The sequence below is a fragment of the Corythoichthys intestinalis genome, chromosome 19 (assembly GCF_030265065.1).
Source record: "Corythoichthys intestinalis isolate RoL2023-P3 chromosome 19, ASM3026506v1, whole genome shotgun sequence".
Lineage (NCBI taxonomy): Eukaryota > Metazoa > Chordata > Actinopteri > Syngnathiformes > Syngnathidae > Corythoichthys > Corythoichthys intestinalis.
In genome coordinates, this window is record NC_080413.1 from 22,213,292 (window position 1) to 22,240,638 (window position 27,347).

At 38.8% G+C, this 27,347-nt stretch overlaps 1 protein-coding gene across 4 annotated transcripts in view; it reads left to right on the top strand.

The window, feature by feature from the left end:
* The first annotated feature begins 6,620 nt into the window (after positions 1-6,620).
* The window catches only part of gphnb (gephyrin b), a 213,056-nt gene continuing 192,329 nt past the window's right edge, over positions 6,621-27,347 (top strand). Inside the window, exon 1 of one of the 4 annotated variants that reach the window (XM_057822148.1) lies at positions 6,621-6,836. In XM_057822148.1, the coding sequence (XP_057678131.1) occupies positions 6,773-6,836 (64 nt within the window). In that variant the 5' untranslated portion in view covers positions 6,621-6,772. The remainder of the gene's footprint in view (positions 6,837-27,347) is intronic. The other 3 variants (XM_057822150.1, XM_057822151.1, XM_057822153.1) reach the window with 3 other exon arrangements.

Below are 27,347 nucleotides of genomic sequence, written 5' to 3' on the forward strand. Positions count from 1 at the left end.
CAGTTGTCAAACGTCCTTTCGGAATAAAGGCAGTCACATGTAAACGCTGGATCGGAATAGATGAAGTGACATGTAAACAGCTGATGTGAAATTTCCATTCGGAATGATTTGAATCTGTATGAATAAAAGTCAGCATGTAAACGTGGCTAATGAATGACCTGAAAAGAATAAAAATGGTAGGCTATCTGACTGCCTTTTCTGTTGTAAAAAAAAAAAAAAAAAAAATACACACACACAACTTTAGTAAGAGGGAAGTGTAAATAAATTATAGAATTAAGATTTGCTATCAATGAAAAAAATTAAAAGTGTTCATTGGCTGTCACTGAGTAGTCCCCAATAATGGTCAGAGACGTAGGACAACCAGAGGATATAATACATAGGAAAGACAGGGCTGGTGGTAAAGGATAGCTTGTATAAACAGGAGAATATAATTGTCAGTCACGTAAGAAAAAGGTGTCGATAAAAAAGCTAAAGGCTATGCTAAAGTCGGCTCGTTTTTTTCGTCTTTTTCAGCCCTCGACACTCAAGCCATCTCTTTAACTGAACATTTTTATGTACTTCCACATCTTTGCAATTGAATTTGGCACCAGGGACATCATTTTTGGAGAGAATTGGTAGGTTTAGCTTTGTAAACATCTCCTTTGTACACGATTTCCATTCATTTCCTATTGGGGAGAAACGGTGGCATGTCCTTCCTTAGCAACAGTAGCTAACGTCATGAATATTAATGAGCGGAAGTGACGTGTTGATTGCGGTATGCCCAGAGCCGTATAAAGAGAATCGCGACACTCCCATAGGATCCATTATACGATTTTATTTCCGGGTTTTCCGGGAAGTGGAGCCTCGGGTAGTTCCAAACATGGCTTCGACGAGGGCGGACCGCATTCATATGAATGGCTGGTTGTCAAGGATATTCATAGGTAAGTTAATGATAAAAACGGTCCCTTTTAACTTTCAACAGTCTATATTCTATAAGAGGCGCTTTACAATGTATATGTTGAGCTTTATTTATATGTGCGCGGCGTAGTTATACGTATATTTTATCTTGGTGACGAGCGATTTTCTCCTACTTTTAAAGCTGACTCTGCTTACTGGGAATGTATCGTCAGGGATAAATTCATTTAGTCGCTACCTCTATTAAATTGTCAACTCTTTCAGAGGCCCTTTGTGACGGTCACACTCATCTATATTTGTGAGTATTGGTAGACGACTGGCTTTCACGTGCTGATTAGCTCGATTTTGTAAGCTTTGAACTAAGGTATCACCCTCATGAAAGAGTACCAAGGCATGACAACCTGTATTCTTTACACCAAAATGTTTGACATTATTATATTTTAGAGATCTGTATAGATTGAAAAGTGACATCAACAAACAATAAGCACAAATTTATAATAGAAAACTAATGTTTTTTTTAGGTCACATTTTCAAGATCTGCTTCTGCTGAGGACTGCTGCTGGTGCCTGCTGGCTGTGGGCATGAAGCCCATTTTTCAAATAGCAAAAAACATATTTAAAAAGCCTTTTATTTCATGTTTTGACCATTGCCATCCATTTTTTTCTGCTGCTCTTGTTCTTTGGGGAAACCATGCTGCACAACCAACCATCACAGGCCACTGATCTATAAAATGTTAGGTGTAAGCAATGAACCACGACAACAATTTCACCAATTGTTCAATAAAAAATGTTTTTCTTTATCAAAGAGTAACACGTTGTTATTGTTATACATTACACCATGTTACAGAAAAGAATACAATTTTGTTCCTGTCTTGTAATCATTTTATTTGTGTTGCGTGGGTCCAAACTAAATGAAAAATGCCTCTAAAAAGGTACAGGTTTGGTTTTGCTAAAATTAGAGGCTATATTCAAAATTTGAGTTAAGTTGGAAATATTTGTTAAACGTAATTTCTTTGTGTTTCAGGTCAAACTAAGTCTATAAAATAAAAAGGAAAATGTACACGAATATATATAAGCATTAGAAAGTACAACAGTAAAGAAAAGTGGAAAATAGAATTTAAAAGTCGTGACCTCCAACTTTTTGGGAAACAAAAGTGTTTATGTCAAAGCGACGAAACAAACTAGGATGGGCTATTTAGAACTTGAGAACAAACTATGTTATACATGGTGTTATTTTTAATATATTACCACAGGTAGGTGAATCAAGGAAATCTAGACATTCTCTGGAAAAACAGTATTCTTGTTGTGAAAAAAGAAAACCTAAATCATCTTGCATTTCAATGTAAAAGTCGATTTCTCGTGCAAATGCAAACACAAACATGAAACTTTCACCCCACATGGGAAAGTTCCCTTCTGCGTAACAGTTTACATAGTTTTCAGTTGTCGCCTTACCCCTCCAAATGTAAAACTAGCATTTACATTTATGTTATAATGCAATGACATAATCAAACTAGTACTTAAATATGCGATTTTATCCATTTTCCCATAAATGTCGCAATTACCGCTGTCACTTCCATTGAAAACCACTACAGCGCTGCTTGTGCTTGGAACTACCCACACCCTACGGGAACCACGTGACCATCTCCAGTGACATCAAATAGTGTCAGTAGTGTGGGTACGCCGTGGAGGAAGTCAGCGTGCTGTCACGATGACGTCACCTCGCTTAGCAATGTGTCGCCATTTTGTGAAGGGGGTACGCCCAGCTAAACCTTCCATAGACAAACGTCTGAAATTCATATATTTCAGGTGTGTTTTGCGTCTTTTTTCATAAAAACGTCTTAAACATGGCTTACTATTATCACGAGTCACTGCCGACAGACGCGAGGAAGCGGTACAATTTAAAATTAGCGTTTATTGGCTTACAAAGCTGCCGATACAAAGTTGCAGCTGATAGCTGGATAAACAAAGGAATGGCCTGCAGTGGAGTTTGGAAACATCTACAACTACCTCATAAAGTCACCCAGTAAGTTGACCTTGATCAATTACATGGAATATGTACTGTGTGGAACTGAGAAAATTGGTAGTATATACAAAGTGATTATTTCTGCCATAACCGGTAATTTGCCTCCAAGCGTTATTTAGCCGTGAACACGTCACGGCAAAATAACCAACTCCCACCAGGCCAATAATATACCGATTGACCGATCAGAGCAGTTCACGGCAAAAGAATAATAACGCTTTGCGAGTTGCCGGTTACGGTAATAATAACCACTGCCTAGTCTATTTAATCCTAGCAGCTAATTGGGGCAAAAATTAAAGTTTACTCACCAGTAATAAAATATCGGCTGCAAACGTAAATGTGCTTGGATTTAGGTTCCCACAGGCGAGAATAGTCCACGGAACTCTCTTCTTTTACTGTTCCTCGATTTATTGCTTTCAGCCATTTGTTTCTCTTCCTCTCACGAGGAAGAATAAAGAACTTCAAATGCGGCTCCGAACTCTTCCTTGTGTGACAACCCGCAACACAGCAACTTTTAGTTATTCCGATGGAAAAAAGACCGCAAATAAGATGAAGTTCAGTGCGTTTGTATTACAATGCACGACAGAGCAATTGCTTGTGACTCGTCCATAGCCCCGTTTTCAATATGGCGACGCTTTGTTGTGTGTGGTGACGTCATTAATGCCCGGATGTCCGACTGCCTCTATTACAATCAGGGGTGAAAGTGGTGAGAATTTCTTGCCGGAACTCCCCGACGTGAGGGTCGCCACGGAGCAAGAAAGTGTATTTATTTTTTTTTTTGGGGGGGTCAAACCTCTTAAACTACTGAAATGCAAAGAAAACTGTTTTAGCACATTTATAACAGATATAATATATAGACTATATAACAGCTAAAACAGATACAAAATCTGATTTTCATTCAAAATTTTATTTTTCTCAATGATTTGCAAAATAAAAGTTAACACAAACAGCAATAACCCCAACCTCCATCTCCTAATTTTTATTTTCCCTCATTTACATACGAAATGCCATATCTCAATTTTAACTACTTAAGAACATAGGATGTATATTAAAATTGAAGTTAATGTAAACATTTACTTTTTTCTTAATAACAAAGATATAAGTAACATACATTCAGAAAAAATAAGTACAAATGATTTATATTATGCAGAGTGAAATGGCGTAAATATTTTGAAGATTGACTTTTTTATTTAAATCATAAGGAAATGAATAAGTAGCCTAGCATAAATGAACAAATACAAGTCCAAAGTGCACTTTGACAGCTAAGATGTTCTGGACCTCCCCATCAGGGCAAATAAAACTAGATATAATAAATAAGCCTCCTCAACTATTTCGTTGCTTTTTAAGATTTGATCCATTTTATGTTGCATTGCCCTTTTTTGTCGCATCAATTTAACAACCTTTTTTTTTTTTTTTTTTTGCTGTTCCAGAAAACATGTACATTTGAACCAATCAGAGCTAACTATCTCTGCTGGTCACGTGTATGTCAGCCAATTGAACGGATAAATGAGTCCAGGCGTTTTGCTTTGCTGCATGCATTTGCACATCGACGTGACTCATCATCGTCAGACTCAAATAACTGCAGCAGCTGGGGAAACCTCCATGCCGTCCATGGAATAGAATAAATAATAAATATTGGTGGAAACGGATTACGCTACACAAGCACTTTATTATGCTTGTTGTTAACACCTGTGTATGTAAATCTGATGTTGGTAGATTGTTTCGTTCTTGGAGATGAAATGCATGTGTGGCAGCTTAGCATATATATATGGTGGAAAACACAGACAAGACTGAAAAAGCAGTTTCTGCTCTTGCACTCCTCTGTATAAGAAACGGCTGTATTTTAAACCAAAACAACTGTTGTGTTTGATAAAACAATATGTCTATATGCTGCCATAGCAGATTCATGACGCATAAAGCCCCGAACTATTTTTAATTTGTCCGTTTTACCCTGAAAACCCCCGTTTACAGACGTCGCGCAACCGCTTTTGTTTCGACCCAGCCATAAAATAAAGGTAATTAATTATATTTTCTATTCAAAATGTCTGTCGTTTTTAGCTTAGAATCATTCATTGATGTCTCATATTTCGTTTAAAAAACAAAACAAAAAAGACTTAAAAAAATTATTCGCTCACATATTTTAAACTTTTAAACAAATTATGTCACAATGAAAAAAATGGCGTCTGTAAAAGTCGGATATCTACCTCATAACTATTGCTTAATTGTATTTTGTTTTTTGTTACTGTCGCATTTTTCCGATAGGTTAGATGATAAATAATTGATCCAAACCAAAAAAAACAAAAAAAACGTTTAAAGGGTAAATATATGAAAAAGAAAACCTCGACCACTCCTTGATGTCTGCGATTTCTGCATCGCGACCCTTGTTATATTACCATGTTTCACCCATAAAATCCCCAAATAATCCAGCTGTGGCCATTCACAGCTGTGTCTTGACACTCAGTGATACATGCTACATGGAGTTTTTGGATCGAAACAAAGTAGGTACACGATAATATCTCGTTAAAGTCATGGCGTCTGTAATTCTGTTCCCGCGTGCTCTCACCTTTAGATAGGGTTTTGCTGTTTAAATTTTTTTTTTTTTTTTTTTTTAAATGCCCTCCTGCTCAAAATTTTTCTTCCCCCAGAAAATTGAGATTTTATTGCCTGGCACGGCCAGACTGTTCTCCCTGTATTTTTCAAAAACTGAGAGAAAAGTTTGGGAACCATCCCATTAACGGCCTCTCGAGCAGGTACAAAATCAATCGACAAATCAGATTTGTTTATTTGCGTGACGTGTTCTTAACGAGCTTCTTCTTGCGCGTCGAAAGTCGTCTCCACAACAACACAGATAGTGAACAGGAGAGCCGAGAATATGTTCCAATCCACGGTAAAATCAGTTTTAAATTACCAAAAACACATCGACACGAGTCATTGACAACAGTCTGTCTCGCGTTAGCCATGTTGAGTAAACTCCGCTCTCCTCGTATGTTTACTTCTGCGCGCAAGTCCCTCATCCTGCCCTCGTCGTTTTACTAACGTCATGTCTGCCCGTTGCTGATTGGTCCACTCTGCTGTCTGTTTGCTGTGGCTTGCTCCGCCCTGGAAATTGTATCCACTGAATGGTGGCTAGACTCAATAGCTGGAACAGCGGTGAGTCTGGTGTACCAGGCAAAAGATTTTAAGCCTCCCAATGATGTATCACACATGCATATTGGACAATTTTGAAAGTTGGCTAAATTGGGGGTCTCAGAGCGGAACTTCAAGTCAACTGAGTGTTTCCCGCCATATATTTTTTTTTTTTACATAGCGTTTTGACAGTTGCCGTCATATTCGGAATCACAGCACCATGGACCGGAACAGCATTGTGGCCCTCAATCTTATACCGGAACAGCATTCCGGCCCTGAATCTTATACTGGAACAGCGTTCTGGCTCTGAATCTTACACCGGAACTGCGTTCCTGACCGTTCTGGCCCACTTTCACCCCTGATTACAATACACCTAAGAGATTATAAAAATACATGTAAAAAAAAATCTCGTTACGCTAAATAAATGTTTCTATTTCTGTTACTAGCTTTAGAACAAATTCAGTTGTGCTATCTAATTCTGTGTCAGTGGGCCAGCTGAGCGACGCACGCCTTGATGCGTTGATTGCTCGACATTCTACTCATCTCGTCTGCCATTTCCCCCCTCTTTGCTCCATCCTAACACTCCTTCTCAACCTCCTCCCTCCTCTTTCTCTTCTTCCTCCATCCCTGCTTCATTCTCCTCCTCCTCTTCCTCCCTCTCCCCAGCAAGTTCGATGCGATCGGCTCTGGGCCCTGCCGTGAGTTGTCGGTGCGGGCGACAGCGCTGCTGAACATGGCGTCGGACGGGATGATTTTAACGAACCATGACCACCAAATCCGGGTCGGAGTTCTGACAGGTAAGAAGAGAAAGACATTCAATCGTTTCCGTTTTTTTCTCCCCTCACAGCTAAAGCTGCTTGGATTATTTTTTTTTAACATGCTGCTTGCACCGTGGCACCTCGCACGTTCTGTCTTAATTAGAAAAAGACCCATTTCCTCGGTACGGCCCATTACATCCAGCGCCGTGGATGTGCGGAGCTCAAGGTGGGCTCGCCGTCGCCGTGTGTCCGCTTGTGCCGAGTCCTTTAAAGGACAGGAAGAGGTGCGCGGTTTATGTGTATTGAATAATTAATGTGGCGATCTGTTTGTTTAAAGCCGCAAATTACAGCTGAGCGCGCGCGCGTATGGATGCTTCAACATGCATGTGTATGAACACACAGCGGTTAATTATTTATTTGGCTGGAGGTGTTGCTCAAGGTGGTGGTTTGGGGGAGGCATACCTTGGCCCATTCCTTTGCCAAAATGCTAGAATAAGGTGGATGCTCAATGGACACATGTTGGTCCTGCAGTTTGCGTGGCTGATGCCGGATTGAGGAGAAGTGTGTATTGGTTTGCATGTGTGTGTGTGGATGGGGGATCCTCCACTAGACGCGATGACTGCGCGTCTCTCACGAAGCAATGTTGAAAAAGGGATGTGTTGGATCTGTTTGCCGTCGGCCTTCGTTTGTGAGCTTGTATAGCCTCTCTCATGCTTTGTCATGTTATCGTGGGCTCGTCTTGATCCCCCAGTTAAATGATATTTCAGATGACGCGCCGAGGCTGATGGGGTGGATGCACGATTAAAGCTGTCCAGAGGAATATCCTCCCATCACCCCCCTATCTCCCTTCCTCTTCCTCTCTCTACTCCTGTTGTCCATCCTGTGTGGTGCTGCCTCGATCAATATTTCATGAAGGGCGAGATCTCACACATGCGGCAGACTTTATTCCCTCCACATGGATACAGAGGTGGTGGCAGTGGTAGAGCGGTGGGGTAATGACCGTGTCTTGAAATCTGCCAGGGAACCCCCCTCACCAAAAAAAGCACCAGCACAGCTTTTCACCCCCACATCATCATGCCATCCGCCACCCGCGGCTGGAGAGAGACTGACGGTGCTGAAATTGGGCTGCGCTGACCTTAGCATGCTAGTGCCGCATCAGCCATGTAGTCCAGGACAAATGCCTGCGCTTCTATGTGGATTCACTACGTGCTTTCATTACCGCTGCCGAAGAGGTTATGTTTTTATTGATCTCCGTTTGGTTGGTTGGCTGGTGACTCACACTATGCGTAACTACACATGTACATGATAGCACAGGTGAACCAGTGTACGATTAGTCCATCTATTTTCCTCTGTGTTTGTCCTTGTTTTGTAGCCTGGAGTCTATCACAGCTGACTTTGGGCTACGGCAGGGTGCAACTTTGATTGGCTGAAAATCAATCACAGGTCAAAAACAACCAAAGAACTATTGACACATTCATATTTAAGGATAGAGGTGTGCATCGGCACTGCCCTCACGATTCGATTACGATGCGGAGGGCCACGATTCGATTCGATTCAGAAGGTCACGATTCGATTCGGTTCGATTCGGCAATGCATCGCGATACATTAAAGCCTGGGATGCATTAAAATTCTAAAGCAAAGGATAATTTTCGTGAATCATGAGGCAACACAAGCGGTCAAGCGGTTTAAAGAGCATACGACAGGAAAAAAAATCTTAAATAGCATTATTATGTGAATTACAATCATATTTTGAGACGATTCGACTATATACGACAATTTAGCAAAACGCAGATGACGAGAAATTAGTCTTTTAATCTGCCGGTTAGCCACGCCTACCGTTATAGGGCTGGAGCGTCCCCAACAGGTGGATGACGTCAGCGGGAGACTGGGCTCATCGGTTTTACTATTCAACCCATTGAGGGGGCATTATTCAGAACGAGGAAAACGCGACGAAGATAGCCGCAAAATGTCATTGTTTCAGTCTCTCTACTCCAATATTTTTACAGGATATTCTTTTTATCCAAGTATTTTTCCACAATAGCTAAATAAATGGCTCGAGAAGGACCAGTCAGCCTGTCGAGAGGGAAGTATTCACAACGAGGAAAACGCGACGAAGAGAGCTGCAAAATGTCATTGTTTCTGTCTCTTTACTTCAATATTTTTACAGGATATTCTTTTTATCCAATTATTTTCCCCAAGTGCTAAATAAATGGCATGGTCATGACAAATAACAGTCTTGTGCTAAATGGAATATGAAATCATAAAAATGCACATATTCAGGACAACATGGCAAAATTACTCCATAATGGTCAAAACTGTCGACTTCACCTTTACTGTCGCACCTCCCGAACGATATTTTATGACACCTAAATCGGACATATGTCATTTCCCTTCCCCGACTTCGGAGAATGTAAACAAACCAAGAGGCTTGACAGCTAGCCGACATGCTAACCCGAACCGAATGATGTTTCAAAGTCTTCGAGGCGGAAAATCACACATAACTAGCCCGGATTATTTGACATGACGACTGGGTTGTCGATTGTCTTCGCGGACCGGCAAACCGCCCGGCGGAGAGCAATTTACAGCTCGTTCCCCGGAGGAGGGCTGCTGCAGTTGTTGTGCAGCTAACATGCAGCTAATGTGCATGAGGAGAGCTTTTTACATGCCTATCAATGATCAAACTTAAGTAGTCTTTTATTTAAAGAAAGTTTGTAGTGTTTACTTTGTAATCGCTGTATTCGTATTTGACATAATACAAAACAAGATGTTTACTCACTTCCTCGTAAGTTCAATGTTCCCACAGTAGTCGGGCTTGTTTTGGCCAATATCCACGGTGAATGGGAACCTTTTTAAACTCCAAAAAGGCACACACGCCTCCCTCATAAAGCAAGATTTTTCTGCAGCTTTTTGGCTGGCATGAGGCGAAAAATAAATGTATTAATCCGCAAAATCAGCTGAATCCTTAGTCCTCATACACAACAGTACGACTGGAAAGTGAAGAGGACGCCTTCAACCGTACACGTCACAGCGCCCTCCTCCTCAATGCAAGACCGAAGCCAGAAGTCACTCATTTTCATGGCGCGGGATTCAAAAAAACTAAATAAATATAGCCATCGCACACACATCCAAGCGGTCCATATCATTCAGGAGCATAAAATACCGCGTGTATTATGAAATAAACATGATTTTTCGTGTCACATGCACTTTAAACTACATTCAATTAATTTAATGTTGTGAATCAACCGTTAAAGTTGTTAAAATTGCTCCCGTTATTCCATAATTTCCCTTCTGTCTACTTTCGACGTGAAAGTTTTAAAACTGTTTCATCATTTAAAGATAGATTCAAGTCAAGATTTTGCCGATTTGGGTTGGGTTTTTTTTTTTTTAGATAAAAAGTAATTAGCTTCGCTACAACAGAGCCTTCTAGAGAAGTCTACTGCTTTAAGACTGGCGCGGGAAAGTCTGTCATTTCGCATCTAGTTCTTGGTATATGAACTAACACGGCCGTTGTCTGTCATTTCACATCTAGTTCTAGATACATGTGATATCTACCATAGCCGTATGTTGCCGTATGTTTGTAGCAACTGAGCGCTGTTTGTGGCGGGTGACGGCCGCAGTCAGGTATTATTATTATTATTTTTTTTTTTTTTTTTTTTTTATCTAGCGGCATGAGTTGAACATGACATTTACTCTCGGTCCGTTCCTCATTGCGTCCTGAAGACCGCACTGACTGTGTTTTATTTCCGCTTTACCTGGTATAATTCAATAATCGGAATTTGGATATTTGTGAATCCTTCTCGAATCTTTCACGGCCAAATCGCGAATAATCTATGAATCGGAAATTTTGCACGCCTTTAGTTAAAACACACACAAGACCAGTGTTGTTAATAATGGCGTTACAATATAATGGCGTTGCTAACGGCGTTATTTTTTTCAGTAGTGAATAATCTAATTAATTACTTTTCTCATCTTGGCAACACCGTTATCGTTACTGAGGATGGAAAGGTGTGCGTTACTATCTGTTACTACATTGGTTGAATGACGCGAGAAAAGTCTGAGGGAGACGGACTCACCGAGACGACAGAGCAGGAGTGTGGGGAGGAGGCAAAAAAGTTGTAACGCCGAGCAAACGCGATGCTAGGTGGCTCCGATAATACCTGACTGTAGCGGATAGCCTACAAACTACGCTCACATGATATGGTAGATATGGTAGACATGGTAGATATCACATATACAGTATATAGAACTAGATGCGAAATGACAGACACGGCGGCGTTGGCAACATGTACAGTACAGGAACTAGATGCGTTAGTAAACAGCCGCCATCTTAAAGCAGTACTTCTTAGGAAGGCTCTGTTGTAGAGAACCTTCCTAGCGAACCTAAGTAACTTTTTATCTAAAATACTCCTAAATCGGCAAAGTCTTGACTTGAATCTATCTTTAAATGATGAAACAGTTTTAAAACTTACACATGTTAAAAGTAGACAGAAGGGAGTTGATGCAATAATGGGAGAAATTTTAACAACTTTTAACGGTTGATTCAGGGTAAATTAGGGTAAAGAATTGGGCTAGGGCCAATTGTCCCAAAAACCTTTTAAACTTCACATATTGTGACCTATGTTTTTTTTATTTTAATTTTATTTTTTGAGGAAAGAAAAACAAAACATGAAAATTATCACCAATTACTTTGCCAAGTAACTAATTACGCTTACATTCAGGTAACTCAGTTACTAACGCAATTACTTTTTGGGCGAAGTTATTAGTAACTGTAATTAATTACTTTTTAAAGTAAGATTAATAACACTGCACAAGACTAAGGAGAACATGCATAGTCCACAAAGGAATGCCAGACCGCAGATTTGAACTGTGACTTTAGAACTGTGAACCAGTTGTACTACCAACTTGATCACTATGCTGTCCAACTCTGTAAAAACTGGACACTGATGTACGCCTTCAGTCAGTGTTTCTTGTTGTCGAACAACACAAACAGATGGATGCAACGGCATGGCATCAGTCGCAGAGAATTCTAATCACAGCCCTTTATACAAATCAAAGTCCTTTGCTGCTGCTCGAGTGCCAGCCCAGAGTCCTATCAAGCCAATGGGAATGAAAACAAAAGAAAACAGACGTTAAAAACCTTCTCATATTTAACCGGTAATGTTTTATGCAGAGTCAAATGGTGATCTTTCCAGGTTTTATACAGCACAATATTGAAAAATTTGCACACTTTTCTGTCCAAGCTCTCCCACCAACCTAAAGGTGACCTTCCATTATTATACATATGTATGTATACATACTGTATTTACATTATTTTATAACCTGTGATTTCATTTCATCATATTTTTAAGATAATTCAGGTCGAAAAATACCCATAATGTCCTCTATCAAGTTATCAGTTGGTCGTTTATACTTGCCTCTCTAAATAGCTGTATTATCATTCAGGGGCGATGTCACTCAAAGCAGGGGTGCTGAAGAACTTTTTTTTATTTTTTCCCCATCCAAAAACAGTTGTTTAGGTCCAAAATGTGTCATGCTCGCGCATTTTCTCCATACTGGGCATACACAATGGCAGGACACACGCATGCTGGATAGTTTACATACTACTACTACTACTACTAGGCTACTACAAAGACAGCGTTCTATTTCACCTTCAGTGTGGGTTGGGGGTTTTGTATTGGAAATAAAAGCGCCAGTGTATTATAATTCAAATCCCTGCAGCTAGATGACGCTAAGATACCAGAACACATTTGAAAATCAAAAGGTCCGATAAGCCTCGGTTTAACACCCCCTTTTCATAACAATAAAATAAATGCACACAAATAACAAACAGAGCTCTGCACAATGGCAGCTCAACAGGAACAACAACCAATAATATGGCTACAATGCAAGCATGTCTTACCGATTTGAAGACACCAATTTTATTTCAAAGGTAGGTTTTCGTTCTGGTGTGTTGTCGATGAATTTCTTCATCAGTGGCTTTAGGTCCATTTTATCTGGGATGGTATTATGGATATGCAGTAATGTCTCCCGCTTGGGCTAGTGATTCAGCAGAATCATCTCCACGGTCTAAATCTGCAGCTAACTTTTTCTCGCTGGTACCTCGACGTACGATCGCTTTGACACACGATCTTTTCGACATCCAATGTAAAATTTGACTCGCCATTTGTTTCTCCGTCCGACGACATGCTCGAAATACGATGACAATACATGACAACATCGCAGACGCACCCGCGGGAAATTTTCTTGTGAAAGGAATTAACACAGGTTTCTAAAAGGTTGGTACAGGTGGTCAAACAAGAAAAAAGGTGACACCATTAAAATGAAGATGCCAATTATATAGAAATATGAGCGTGGGGTGCGCATCCGTTAACTGGCTCAACAATACATCTAGAGCTGAAATGAATATGCGAGCAACTCTAGTAACTCGAGTTAAAAAACTGATCCGAGTAATTTTATTCACCTCGAGAAATCGTTTAATTTTGCCAGCTCTAAGCATCAAGTTTTGCCTGGAGTACTTAGCCTAACCCTAACCCTAATGCGGGACAACGCGCTGACGTCACGTGCGGAGAGGAAGAAGCAATAAAAAAAAAATACCTTACTGCAGCCAACAGCCTCTACAAACTACGCCGACGTTCCTAAAAACTACGCCCGCATAATGCTACGGACGGTGGTAGCAGGTAGCTTCTGATGCGTCTCATAGATATCATATGTAAGTAGAACTAGATGCGAAATGACAGAGCGGCGTTGGTAAACAGCCGCCATCTTAAAGCAGTAGACTACATAGCGCTAATAAATAAGATTAACGTTACTGTCACTCGCTCAGGTAACATTAGCCCTGCAGAGGGCTAGTTTTCTATTAATTATGACCACTGTAGATGCGTGGCTAACGTGTCTAACATACAGGCTTTATTCAATCTGTGAAAACATAGCGCTGTAGAGTGATGAGGGTGTAAAATAAAAAATAATGCTAACTGTCAATTTTAGCTCAGTAGTCATTGCTGGATAAAACACTAAGTAGCACTGGTCCTTAATGAGCTCCAATACAGCAGGTATCATAAATTTATTTTGAACACTGCAAAAACTCAAAATCCTATCAGGACTTACAGTTTAGACTAACTTAAAACTTAACAAGAACCTAAAAATAGCTGGACACAAATGGAAATTCAATTGAAACACATGGGAAAAACACCTAACTTTTAAGTGATGTGTGTTATCAAGCGTAATGACATTTTTAGGTAAGAAATATATATATATTTTTTTTATAAGACCAAGAAGTTTTTTTTAAGTAAAAGCAGTGAATTAGTATTTTTATTCTAGTCACATCTGAGATGCAATTGTTGGCTGTTTTCAACAATGTACATCGAAAATAAAGACATTGATTGACTGAAAATGGTTCAATATTAGATTAAATGTCTTGTTTTCTCATGTATATTTCTAATTGCTCTTGACCTAAAAATAAAAATGTTTTATCTGATTACTCGATTAATCGATATAATTTTCAGTCGATTACTCGATTACTAAAATATTCGATAGCTGCAGGCCTAAATACGTCTTCTCGGTCTTCCTCCGACGACCGTTTGCCAGTCTTTACAGGTTAAGTTGACAATTGTTATTGTGGTAACATCGCCAAAGAAATCGCCAGCTTCGTCAGGTTTTTATCATTTATTTCAGAACATATCCAACACAAAACGCCTCCTGACCGCCAAAGTTGACAGTGTTCTCATGAAAACATTGAAAGCGAAAGTAAACTCTGAGCCGCTCCACTCCCTCACTCTGTCAGGATAGCCACGCGGTGCGTTCAGGTACAGAAAAAAACGTCCGAAACATTAGAACCCGATTTGTTACACTATTACAGGAATGATTATTATTATTATTATTATTATTATTATTATTATTATTAATTATTCCAATTTTTATTTATAATTAATTTGTTTTGCTATGTGTAATTGATTGAACACGTTTATTTCGAATACTTAATACATAGGTACCGATAATCGGTGACAGTAATGGAAAAAAATGAAAAAACAAAATATGAGTATTCGAAAAGGAGTGAGAAGAAGTAAAAACTTATTTACTCCCACCCCTTGTCCTTAAGTCCTGACATATCAGTTCAATTCCTTACATTTAAATATATACATTCTTGTATATACATTCTTGTTTAACACATATACAATCTCACCATATAACCCTGCATATGAGCTATATACAAATGTTGCAAAAGCCCAGTCCATTAAACAGTACAGTAACAGTAATTGCCATTTGTAATAGTACCAGCATTATTTATTAAGGATTTAGTTTAGGTTTTTGGGCTGTGGAACGAATTAATGGGATTATAATGTATTTTTATGGGAAAATCCTGCTCGACATACAACCATTTCGACTTACAAATAAGGTCCTGGAACAAATTAACCTCGTATGTAGAGGTACCACTGTATTATAGAACTATCATCACAATCTTCATTTTCGTCATCGAATTGAATTGTAGAACATTCGCTGTTTTTGTAAACAAAAAAAATCACGCTATGTTAACGCTTCTTCTGTCAACAGTTAACTTTTACGTTCATATGTCGCCTTATTCAACGTGACCCGGTAGCAAGCAAGGTAACCATGTTGTTAACGAAAACAAATCTTTTTCAACACGTATATTTAATCCCAAAAGTTGAATACGCTATTGTTTCAATGTTTTATTTATTTACTTTTTTTATTTTTTTATTTTTAACAACAACAAAAACAATCTACCCAAAAACTTTTTTTTATCCTCAACACCAGGGGGTGCTGTAGCACCCTCAGCAACCCACTTCCCGCGCCAGTGTTCTCATGAGTATGTGGCTGAGTCGATCAAATTTGAATATTAAGTGTTTGAATTTAAACTGCGCTTCCGCTGGCGAATGGGCATGTTGGTAGACAAGTTTTTTTTTTTTTTTATATATATATATACATATTAAGACAATGTCTAAAGATCAGCTATTGTCATTTCTGGTACCTCTTGAAATAATGTTATGCATTGCATACTTAAATTTCTATGGATGCTTTTTCCCAGTCTCCTGTCATTTATTCGAGCCATAAGGAAGTGCTTCGACGGGTTTTGCTGAATGCAGGAGATGGGTGTTTGAGTGCAAAAAATCATTCCTATTACACTCCACACCACAGGATAATCACTCAGGATAATCTTTCAGAGACATCTGAGAAAGAAACCCATGAGGATCTGGGGATTGTACATTTGGCAACATCTGATAAAAGGCGCAGCATTTTCCTTTTCTGATCCAAATTAGGATTGTTGGCCCTTGCTGGGAGAGATGTGTGCTCTACTGAGTGTTGTTGTAATTCCTCCATGTGTGGGCGGTTGTTTGCCTTCTGACCAACTTGTTCTCGGTATACCCTGCCTCTTTTTTTTTAAGATTGCATGAATGGCAAAGCTACATCAGAGCGGGTTAATTTTTGTGTGTCATTAGTCACTCGGAACCCCAACTAGATCTCCAGCGCATGCAGTGACAGATTGACGGTTTGATCTTGCTGTGCCGTGTTGACAATTCCTGCATACATATGGCGACGCTGAGACAAAAGCGACAGCCGTATTTGTCTTTTTGATGTACTGTATTTGTGTGTATGGAGCAAGATGGCTTACATTGTCACAAGGAATTAACCATAAAAAAAAAATATGGCGGGCAATGGCAGTACAGCAATGTTACTGTATTTGGTTTCAATGTCTCATGATTACTAGTGTGTTTAACTCAATGAGGAGACATCTATGACATTTTGTGAAAGTTGACGGAACTCATTATGTGTTCCACGATCGCCTCTAATCAATCGCAATGTGTTCAAAAATCGAATTTAGCCTATGGTGCTCCACCGAGATGCCAGATATTGTCTCAAAATCCAGCTAAACAATCACACATTTCCTTACTATTTTTGTAAAAAATCCATGAGAATCCCCGATTTATGGGTATTAGTATAAGGATTCCCTTTTATTTATTTCGGGGAACGCCTGGGTATTTTCAATACTTCTAGCATAAGCTTGTGGCTATGTGAAGATACCGGCCTCTGATTGGTACTCTCTGGTTGGTCTATTCCAGGGGTCCCCAAACTTTTTCCTGTGAGGGCCACATAACTTTTTCTTTCTTTGATAAGGGGCCGGGTCAGTTTGTAACAGAAAAAGTGTGACGATTGCAGGAGTGCCTAAATATAAAAAATTATTGTTTTTCAGAAAACCACAATCAAATAACCCTTTCTGAATTCTTCATGGAACAAAAGTAAATAATATAAAAATAATTATCATATCATATCATATAATATATAGGGATGTCAAAATTTTTCGTGTTAATGGGCGGTAATTGAATTTTTTTATTAATCACATTAAAATATTTGACGCATTTAACGCACATGCCCCACTCAAACAGATTAAAATGACAGCACAGTGTCATGTCCATTTATTACTTGTGTTTTTTGGTGTTTTGTCACCCTCTGCTGGCGCTTGGGTGCGACTGATTTTATGGGTTTCAGCACCATGAGCATAGTGTAATTATTGACATCAACAATGGCGAGCTACTAGTTTATTTTTTGTCTGAACATTTCACAAATTGTATTGAAACGAAAACATTAAGAGGGGTTTTAATATAAAATTTCTGTAACTTGTACTAACATTTATCTTTTAACAACTACAAGTCTTTCTATCCATGGATCGCTTTAACAAAATGTTAATAATGTTAATGCCATCTTGTTGATTTATTGTTATAATAAACAAATACAGTACTTACTTATGTACAGTATGTTGAATGTATATATCCGTCTTCTGTCTTATCTTTCCATTCCAACAATAATTTACAGAAAACTATGGCATATTTTATACATGGTTTGAATTGCGATTTATTACGATTAATTAATTTTTAAGATGTGATTAACTAGATTAAAAATTTTAAGCCCATAATATAATATAATAATGACACTATTAATTAAATAGATAATAACCAAATAACCCTCTCTGGGTTCTTCACAGAAAAAAGCCAGGAAATAAGTAACACTATTGGGGGGGGGGGGGCGGATTGTTCAGGGGGCCGGACTGAATGTGGTGGCGGGCCGTATCCGGCCCGCAGAACATAGTTTGGGGACCCTTAGTCTATTCTATAAGCACAGCAGAGGATGCAGAGGACAGGGTTAGATGGAGACAACTGAGTCGCTATGGCGGCCCCTGAAGGGAAAAGTTGAAAGGAAAACTAGAATATACTGTATATACAGTATATACACTGCTGGCCAAAATTTTTGGCACCCCTGCAATTCTGTCAGATAATGCTCAATTTCTCCCAGAAAATGATTGCAATTACAAATGCTTTGGTAGTAATATCTTCATTTATTTTGCTTGCAATGAAAAAACATCCAAACAAGTTCAGGCTGTCCTGCAGTCCGAGGGTAACAGTGTCAACCCGTACTATCCGTCGGCGTCTGAATGAAAAGGGACTCTGGACACAGGAAGACCCCACTTCTGACCCAGAGACATAAAAAAGCCAGGCTTGAGTTTGTCAAAAGTTACCTGAGAAAGCCAAAAACGTTATGGACAAATGTTCTCTGGTCAGACAAGACAAAAGTTGAGCTTTTTGGAAAGGCATCAACATAGAGTTTACATTACAGGCGAAAAAAAGGACACGGTTGCCACAGTCAAACATGGCGGAGGTTCCCTGGTATTTTCGGGTTGCTTTGCTGCCTCTGGCACTGGACTGCTTGACCTTGTGCATGGTGTTATGAAGTCTGAAGAATGTGAGAAAGCTGGGTCTCCCTCAGAGGTGATGGGTCTTCCAGCAGGACAATGACCCAAAACACACTTCAAAAAGCACTAGAAAATGGTTTGAGAGAAAGGACTGGAGACTTCTAAAGTGGCCAGTAATTAGTCCAGACCTGACTCCCATAGAATACCTGTGTAGAAATCTGAAAATGGCAGTTTGGAGAAGGCACCCTTCAAATCTCAGAGACTTGGAGCAGTTGGCCAAAGAAGAATGGTCTAAAATTCCAGCAGAGAATTATAAGAAATGGATATAATGGATACCGGAAGTGGTTGTTCGCAGTTCGCAAGGTTGTGCTCCCAAGTATTAGGCTGAGGGTGCCAATACTTTTGTCCGGCCCATTTTTGGAGTTTTGTGTAAAATGATAATGATTTAAAAAAAAAAAAATTCATTCTCGTTTGTGTTTTTTCATTGCAAGCAAAATAAATGAAGCTATTACTAGCAAAGCATTTGTAATTTCAATCATTTTCTGACAGAATTGCAGGGGTGCCAATACTTTTGGCCAGCATATGTTTGCGCTACTTATTACACAAATTGTTGAGATAAATGCTAAAATCTCTCATCAAATAATAAAGGTTTTTCACTACTTCCTAATGTGGAATTGTCCGAATTGTTATCCACATAACCGATGTATTCAGTTTAAATGGAAGGCTCCATGAAAAATCCGCAACATGTCGTGAACAGAAGACGACAGTAGGCAGGAGCAGTGCTCAATCTTCTTTCCCGCAAAGGTGAAAGGTCAGCTGTCCACTGCTGCATTCAAGTCACCAGGGGATGAGATGAGACCTTGGCTCCCTCTACTCCATCATTTAGCCCCTCCCAAACCCTCCAGACAGGTGACATGGAGCCCAGGGGACGTCTCTGTTTAGACTCTGGGCACGCAGTGGAGTCGTGCGTGGGTCGAATAATGGATGAATATCAATGCATGTTTGAACAGGAGGTTTAGTTTGTTGGTTTATTTGCATGGGGCGTTGATGGCAATGTTGAGCTTGACGCAGGATAACTGGGACGAGCAGGCTGTCACTTGTCAAGGATATGACACTAAAAATGTAAGCTTCCTCTTGCCTTGATGCCCAGCGTTCTGTTTGTTAAACTTGACTTTTAATATGAGTTTTAATTAGGCCGAATCTGTCTTTCCAGCCCTTTCTCAGGCTGTAACTTGACCCGCACTTCAGGTTGTGGGCTGGTGGAAAGAAACAGCAATAAATTAGGGTACTAACACAAAGGTCACAATATTCACAATTCACAAATTTTAGTGTCAGATTAAAACCATGACAATATCAAACCGTGAGAGTCACATATCGTTACATTCTTACCTACTAATAACTTTTTAAAAATATATACAGTGGTACCTCTACTTACGAACGTCTGTACATACAGAGGAAAATATTGCCATTTATTACGAAATAAGTTTTAGGATACGAAAGGCAAAAATACAGTATGGCTGGTACTTGCAGCGCCCAGAGTTTATTGAACGTAACATACTTACAGTTGCTCTGCCATTGGCTATTGCCTAGCAATCCTGGAATTCAATTAGGTAAGAGGGACCTCTACTGTATGTGTACTGCATGTGTGTATCCCAGCGTCCTCTTCATTCGCTCCTCGTGTTCCGACAACTTTACATGAATGTATTAACTTTTATTCTTGGATTTTTACATTATGCACAACTCTGATTTTATGTTTATTGTGCAATAATGTAATTGTAACATGTATTTCTTACATGTTTTGATGCATTTTATGCATTATAAAAGATTTATGTCTGAATTTTGGGGGGGCTTGGAACAGATTAGGGCTTTTACATGGAAAACACGTCTCTACTTACAGAATCTTCAGGTTACAAAACTACTTCCATGAACAATTAATTTCGTAAATACATGGAGGTATCACTTATACCATTTATATACTGTATATATATGTATATATATATATATATATATATATATATATAGAAGTATTAGGGCTGCTGCTATCGATAATTTTAGTCGTCGATTAATCGATGAACTGGTTGGTTTGAATAATCAAGTAATCTGATAAGGAACATAAAAAAATCAAAATACCTGAGCTGAGCTTTGAACAATATAAAAAATAAATAAAATAAATAAATGAGGATCTTAAGTACAACAAAAGAACAGTTGGCTAACTTACATAGCAAAAGTCCGCTAGCTTAAATGCAAAAAAAATGCTAACTTATATATATATATATATATATATATATATATATATATATATATATATATATATATATACACATATATATTAGGGCTGTCAAACGATTAAAATATTTAATCGAGTTAATTACAGCTTAAAAATTAATTAATCGCAATTAATCGCAATTCAAACCATCTATAAAATATGCCATACTGTAAATTATTGTTGGAATGGAAAGATAAGACACAAGATGGATATATACATTCATCATACGGTACATAAGGACTGTATCTGTTTATTATAACAATAAATCAACAAGATGGCATTAACATTATTAACATTCTGTTAAAGCGATCCATGGATAGAAAGACTTGTAGTTCTTAAAAGAAAAATGTTAGTACAAGTTATAGAAATTTTATATTAAAACCCCTCTTAATGTTTTCGTTTTAATAAAATTTGTAATATTTTCAATCAAAAAATAAACTAGTAGCCCGCCATTGTTGATGTCAATAATTACTTACACAATGCTCATGGGTGCTGAAGCCTATAAAATCAGTCACACCCAAGCACCAGCAGAGGGTGGCAAAACGCCATAAAACACAACAAGTGAGCGTTTCACTAAACTGTCAATTAAATCTGTCTGAGCGAAGCATCTGCGTTAATTGCGTCAAATATTTTAATGTGATTAATTCAAAAAATTAATTAACGCCCGTTAACGCGATAATTTTGACAGCCCTAATATATATATATACACATATATATATATATATATATATATATATATATATATATCCTCTCACAAAAAACGGGTAAATATACCTATAAACAGTTGTTCAAACAAAAACTTATGTTGGTCTTAACAGGGACCACCTGGATTCAGCCATGTGAAATGAATTATGTCATATTTACCGTTGCCACTAGAGGGCAGTGTATCCACTCCATTTCTAATCGAATTACTCGAGTTAATTGATTAATCGTTGTAGCACTAATATATGTATATATGTATATATATATATATATATCGTACTTATATACTAATACCATATTACCATAGTACCATTGTACATACTACTATCATACTATATGTACAATATTCTTTAAATGCCAAGCTAATACAGTATTTTCCATGGCTTGCTGTATTCGGTTTGACATTTGTTGAAAAAGGTATGCAATCAAAGTGTTTCCTCCTTGGCTCCTACTTGATTTTTACTCAAGTACTGAGCTTTGAGTAGGAGACCCACTGTAGTGAACAAAATCACTACCACTCCTTGCATCCTTTAAAACACGGCTGCTTCTCTGTTTATGCAGTTGCATAGAGATGTCGAAGATTGTGACATAAAATAAAATGATGACAAAAAAGAGGGAGACCCTCCCTTTTGGGTAATGATTGCAGTGTTGGGTTTATACTTCCAAGAATGCATTATTTAAATTTATATTATTATTAACATCCTCGTGATAAGCGCTTCAGAAGAGGAATTAATGAATATTGCTCATATGATACTCCAATGTCTTAATGTTGAACTTGTATCTCTTATTTCATGTATGTATGGTGTTTTTATGTTTTGAGGACCACAATGGAAATGAGCCTGCCAGCTTTATTGTGTTATTATGCCTTTTAAACTTCTAAAACAGTCTTACAGATGTTGGAAGAAACTGACCACTTTTAACAGTAACATAACCCCTACCTCCCCAAAATAACCTTTTTTATTTATCCTTACTTTGATAAGAAAGTCTTACGATTTCGGAATTTCATACTGCTTGCTTCACATCACTACCAATATGCTTCTGTTTAGCTATATATATTTCCTGAAAATTTAGTGATAATTGAAAAAAACAGAACCAGTGATGTTTGTGTTATACAATGTGTGGACATACTGTAGGTAGAGGTCGACCAATACTGGATTTTCAAATGCCGATGCTGATGCCGATATCTAAAAACATTTTCAGCCAATTGCCGATATCCAAATCCAGTTTTTTAAGCCAATATACTTTTTTTTTTTTTTTTTTAAAGCACGTAGTTTATGAAAGGCATTTTTTTTAAAACAACAGCTTCAAATTTAAAATGATGACCTGAGACTTATACGATTAATTCAGTCCAGTGCTACTAAACCAATGAATGCAGCACTTTTTTAATGATTATACACATTCAGCAACAACAGTACATTATTTTTCAAATAATTAAACCCACCAGGACATCACAACAAGATGTAAACAAGTGAGAGTTCAAGAGGTCGTCATGGTAAAGCCAATGCTAACGCGAAAGCTACGCTAATGCTACAAGTTACATTTAGAGTGTAAGGCTCATTCACTCAACACTTTAAAAAGCTGAAGCAACATTGCATAATCTCTCATGCAAGACAAAAAAGTACAATATTTACAAAACAGGCATGCCTGATGCTTCCTGTAGTGGCCTGCCTTCAAGCTGCTGCAGGGTACCATCAGTCAGTTTGCCACACAGATGCCTGATCAAAATCCTTTTTTATCGGCTCATATTTTTGTTAATCGGCCGATGTTGGAAAAAGTAGTCCATGTATCGGCCCGATATATTAGCCGGATGACATATCGGTTGACCTCTAGATATAGCTATTAAGTAACTGCTTGATTCTCGTTCCATCCAAAGCTTACCCTAATGATATAAGGCTGCAGTATACACTGCAGGTGCATCATGTACGGTATCTTACAGGCTCTCCTCAAAACAAGTGACAGTCCAATGAAACCAAGCCGGAAAACAACACTCATTTTACCTTACCTCTCATTTAGTGTCTCAGTGTCTCTCCATCCTCTCAACGTTTTTCTCTTTTCTGCTCTTTTTATCACCCTTGGCTGTAACAGTTGAGAGAAGCCTGGCGATGCATGGGCTGATTTCCAAACGTACATGTTTAACGGAGGCATAAATTGACAGAACACAGGATTCTTCTATGTTTATAGATGGCGCCCTCAATCTTCCGCTTAGATGGAACTACAGTAATTCTTTGACTAGCCGTCCAATCGGGATTAAAGCTTTAGCTTTTGAGGTCGGTGGAAACAAGTGAAACATTTAATTTGCTCATGCACACAATTTATACTCTGGAGTTTGTCCTAATGCTCAGAAGCTCACAGAGGTACCCCACAGTGACCCAAATAAGTCACCGCTTTATTATCGGCCAATCTTTTTGCACTGTATATTCGGGTGTGCTGTCAACTACAACTAATACTGCATATTGATATTTAACTCTGTGTACTACATAGGAGGTCATTTTGAGATAATGAACGGCACGCAAATTGTTCTTAACCAAGAGAAATAGCCTGGCCTCCTATATGCATAGCAGTTTTGTGTTCTTTGTTGTCTGTATCAAGACCCTCAAAGTTGAGTCTTTTTTTTTTTGTCTCATTTTATCCTTTTACACCTCTGCAACTCTGAAAGTAAGTTTGCTAATACTGTTTGCTAGCTTACTCTCATGAGTTGCGGTTTGTCATGCTTTCACAATCATCCACTCAGAAGAGTAAACAGTTGACACTCTTGTTTGGAGATTTTGTACAGTGTATCACAAAAGTGAGTACACCCCTCGCATTTCTGCAGATATTTAAGTACCGTAATTTCCCAAATATAAGGCGCACCTGTGTATAATGCGCACCCCAAATTTACTTGTAAAATCTAGGGAAAATTATTGTACCCGTGTATAACGCGCACCCTAATTTTAGCACCAATAAATAGAAAAATACAAGAAAACAGAGCTCGTGTACAGATACAGAAATGTCAATTTACTGACTGGTGAAACACAGCACAAGCATAGCACATTGGTAGTTCAAAACATCACCATAAACTGACAATATTTACGGTAATAATATGATTTGACAACTTCTCCATCTTACCAGAATATAGGAGAAAACAAAACAGATGTGACTTTTCTTCTAAAGGCTGCTGTATAACTTGCTCAATTCATCATGATGAATAAATGTTTCTTCCGTGGATTGATACGGTAAAATGAAAGTGAGAACGTAAGTCAAAAATCCGAGAGACACGACAATAACAATAGGAACTATTGTTATTTGGGTTTGAGTTTCCCTAGGGACAGATATAGTTGACGGACACAGGAAGTCTGTGTTGTTACGTTTGTTATGGTCCGAGTTGCGGAGCTGCAATAAACGTTAACTCAAATGAGTTCAAGAAACTAAATTCTGTGCTTTATGAAGAGTGAAAAAAGCAGAATTTAACACAGACAAAATCATTCGGCCGATCAGAGTGAAGTATTACAGAAACAAAATGGTGACGTCACGAACCGTAATGGTCGGCAACGGATCGCCTCATACGTTTCTTCAACAGAACGTGGCCGTGTCAATAAAAAAAATCGGTTTATATAGTATATATAATATACAGTGGGGAGAACAAGTATTTGATAAACTGTCAATTTTGCTGGTTTTCCCACTTGCAAGCCATGTAGAGGTCTGTAATTTGTATCATAAGTTCTCTTCAACTGTGAGGGACGGAATCTAATACAAAAATCTAGAAAATCACATTGTATAATTTTGAAATAATAAATTTGTATTCAACTGCATGAAATAAGTATTAGATACATTACCAACTAGTAAATATTTCGGCTCTTAGTTCTTTTTTAAGAACCCCTCCTGTTCTCCACTCATTACCGGAAGTAACTGCACCTGTTTGAACTTGTTACCTGTATAAAAGACACCTGTTCACATGCTCAAACAAACAAACTCCAACCTCTCCACAATGGCCAAGACCAAAGAGCTGTGTAAGGACATCAGGGATAAAATAATAGACCTGCACAAGGCTGGGATGGGCTGCAGGAAAATAAGCAAGCAGTTTGGTGAGACGATAACAACTGTTGGAGCGATTATTAGAAAATGGAAGAAGTTCAAGTTGACAGTCAATCTGCCTCGTTCTGGGGCTCCATGCAAGATCTCACCTTGTGGGGCATCACTGATCATGAGGAAGGTGAGGGATCAGCCCAGAACTACATGGCAGGACCTGGTCAATGACCTGAAGAGAGCTGGAACCACAGTCTCGAAGAAAACCATCGGAAACACATTACGCCGTCATGGATTAAAATCCTACAGCGCACGCAACGTCCCGCTGCTGAAGCCAGTGCATGTCCAGACACGTCTGAAGTTTGCCACTGACCATCTGGATGATCCAGAGGAGCAATGGGAGAAGGTCATGTGGTCGGATGAGACCAAAATTTGAACTTTTTGGTCTAAACTCGGCTCGTCATGTTTGGAGGAAAAAGAAGGATGAGTGCAACCCCAAGAACACCATCCCAACCGTGAAACGTGGAGGAGGAAACATCATTTTTTGGGGCTGCTTCTCTGCCAAGGGTACAGGACGACTGCACTGTATTGAGGGGGGGATGGATGGGGCTATGTATCGCCAGATCTTGGCTGACAACCTCCTTCCTTCAGTGAGAGCCCTGAAGATGGGTCGTGGCTGGGTCTTCCAGCTTTACAACGACCCAAAGCACACAGCCAAGGCAGCTAAAGAGTGACTCCGTAAGAAGCATCTTAAGGTCCTGGAGTGGCCTAGCCAGTCAACAGATCTGAACCCGATAGAAAATCTATGGAGGGAGCTGAAAGTCTTTGTTGCCTGGCAGCAGCCCCAAAAACTGAAGGCTCTGGAGAAGATCTACATGGAGGAGTGGGCCAAAATCCCTGCTGCAGTGTGTGCAAACCTTGTCAAGGACTACAGGAAACGTTTGGTATCTGTAATAGCAAACAAAGGTTTCTGTACCAAATATTAAGTTCGATTTTCGTGATGTATCAAATACTTATTTCATGCAATTAAATGCAAATTTATTATTTTAAAATACACCGTGATTTTCTGTTTTTTGTATTAGATTCCGTCCCTCACAGTTGAAGAGAACTTATGATACAAATTACAGACCTCTACATGCTTTGCAAGTGGGAAAACCAGCAAAATCGGCAGTGTATCAAATACTTGTTCTCCCCACTGTATATATATTTCTGTCTCCATCCATGTACCCGTTTATAATGCGCACCATGATTTTACAAGTTGATTTTGGGGGAAAAAAAGTGCGCGTTATATTGGGGAAATTACGGTTTATCTTTTCATGGGACAACACTGACAAAATTACACTTTGACACAATGGAAAGTAGTCTGTGTGCAGCTTATATAAAAGATTTATTTTCCCCTCAAAATAACTCAAAATATAGCCATTAATATCTAAACCCGCGTACACCGCATGGGAACTACGTACATCCGTAAATGTCCAAATTGAGTACTGCTTGTCATTTTCCCTCCAAAATGTCATGTGACTCATTACAGGAGTGCTTTCAGCGTTGCTGCAGAGATTATCATTTGAAGAATATGATTAAATGTTCACTATAAAAGCTAAGTTTACACACCGAATATCTAAAAATATCAAAATATATAAAAAACATACCGCCCACCTTTTGTAACTTCGTATATTGGCATTTTAGTGGATATATACCCTCCCTTTTCTCACTTCTGCGTCAACCTAACATTACTTCATGACAGTGAAGCACTTGCTTGTGTTTGTCTCCCCCTGTTCCCTCCTTGACATGGAGCTGTGTGTCTGTACATGCATGAACCTCATCTAAGCTATACTTCCCTCCTAGTGACATATAAACATCTGTTCAACAATATGCTGCCAAG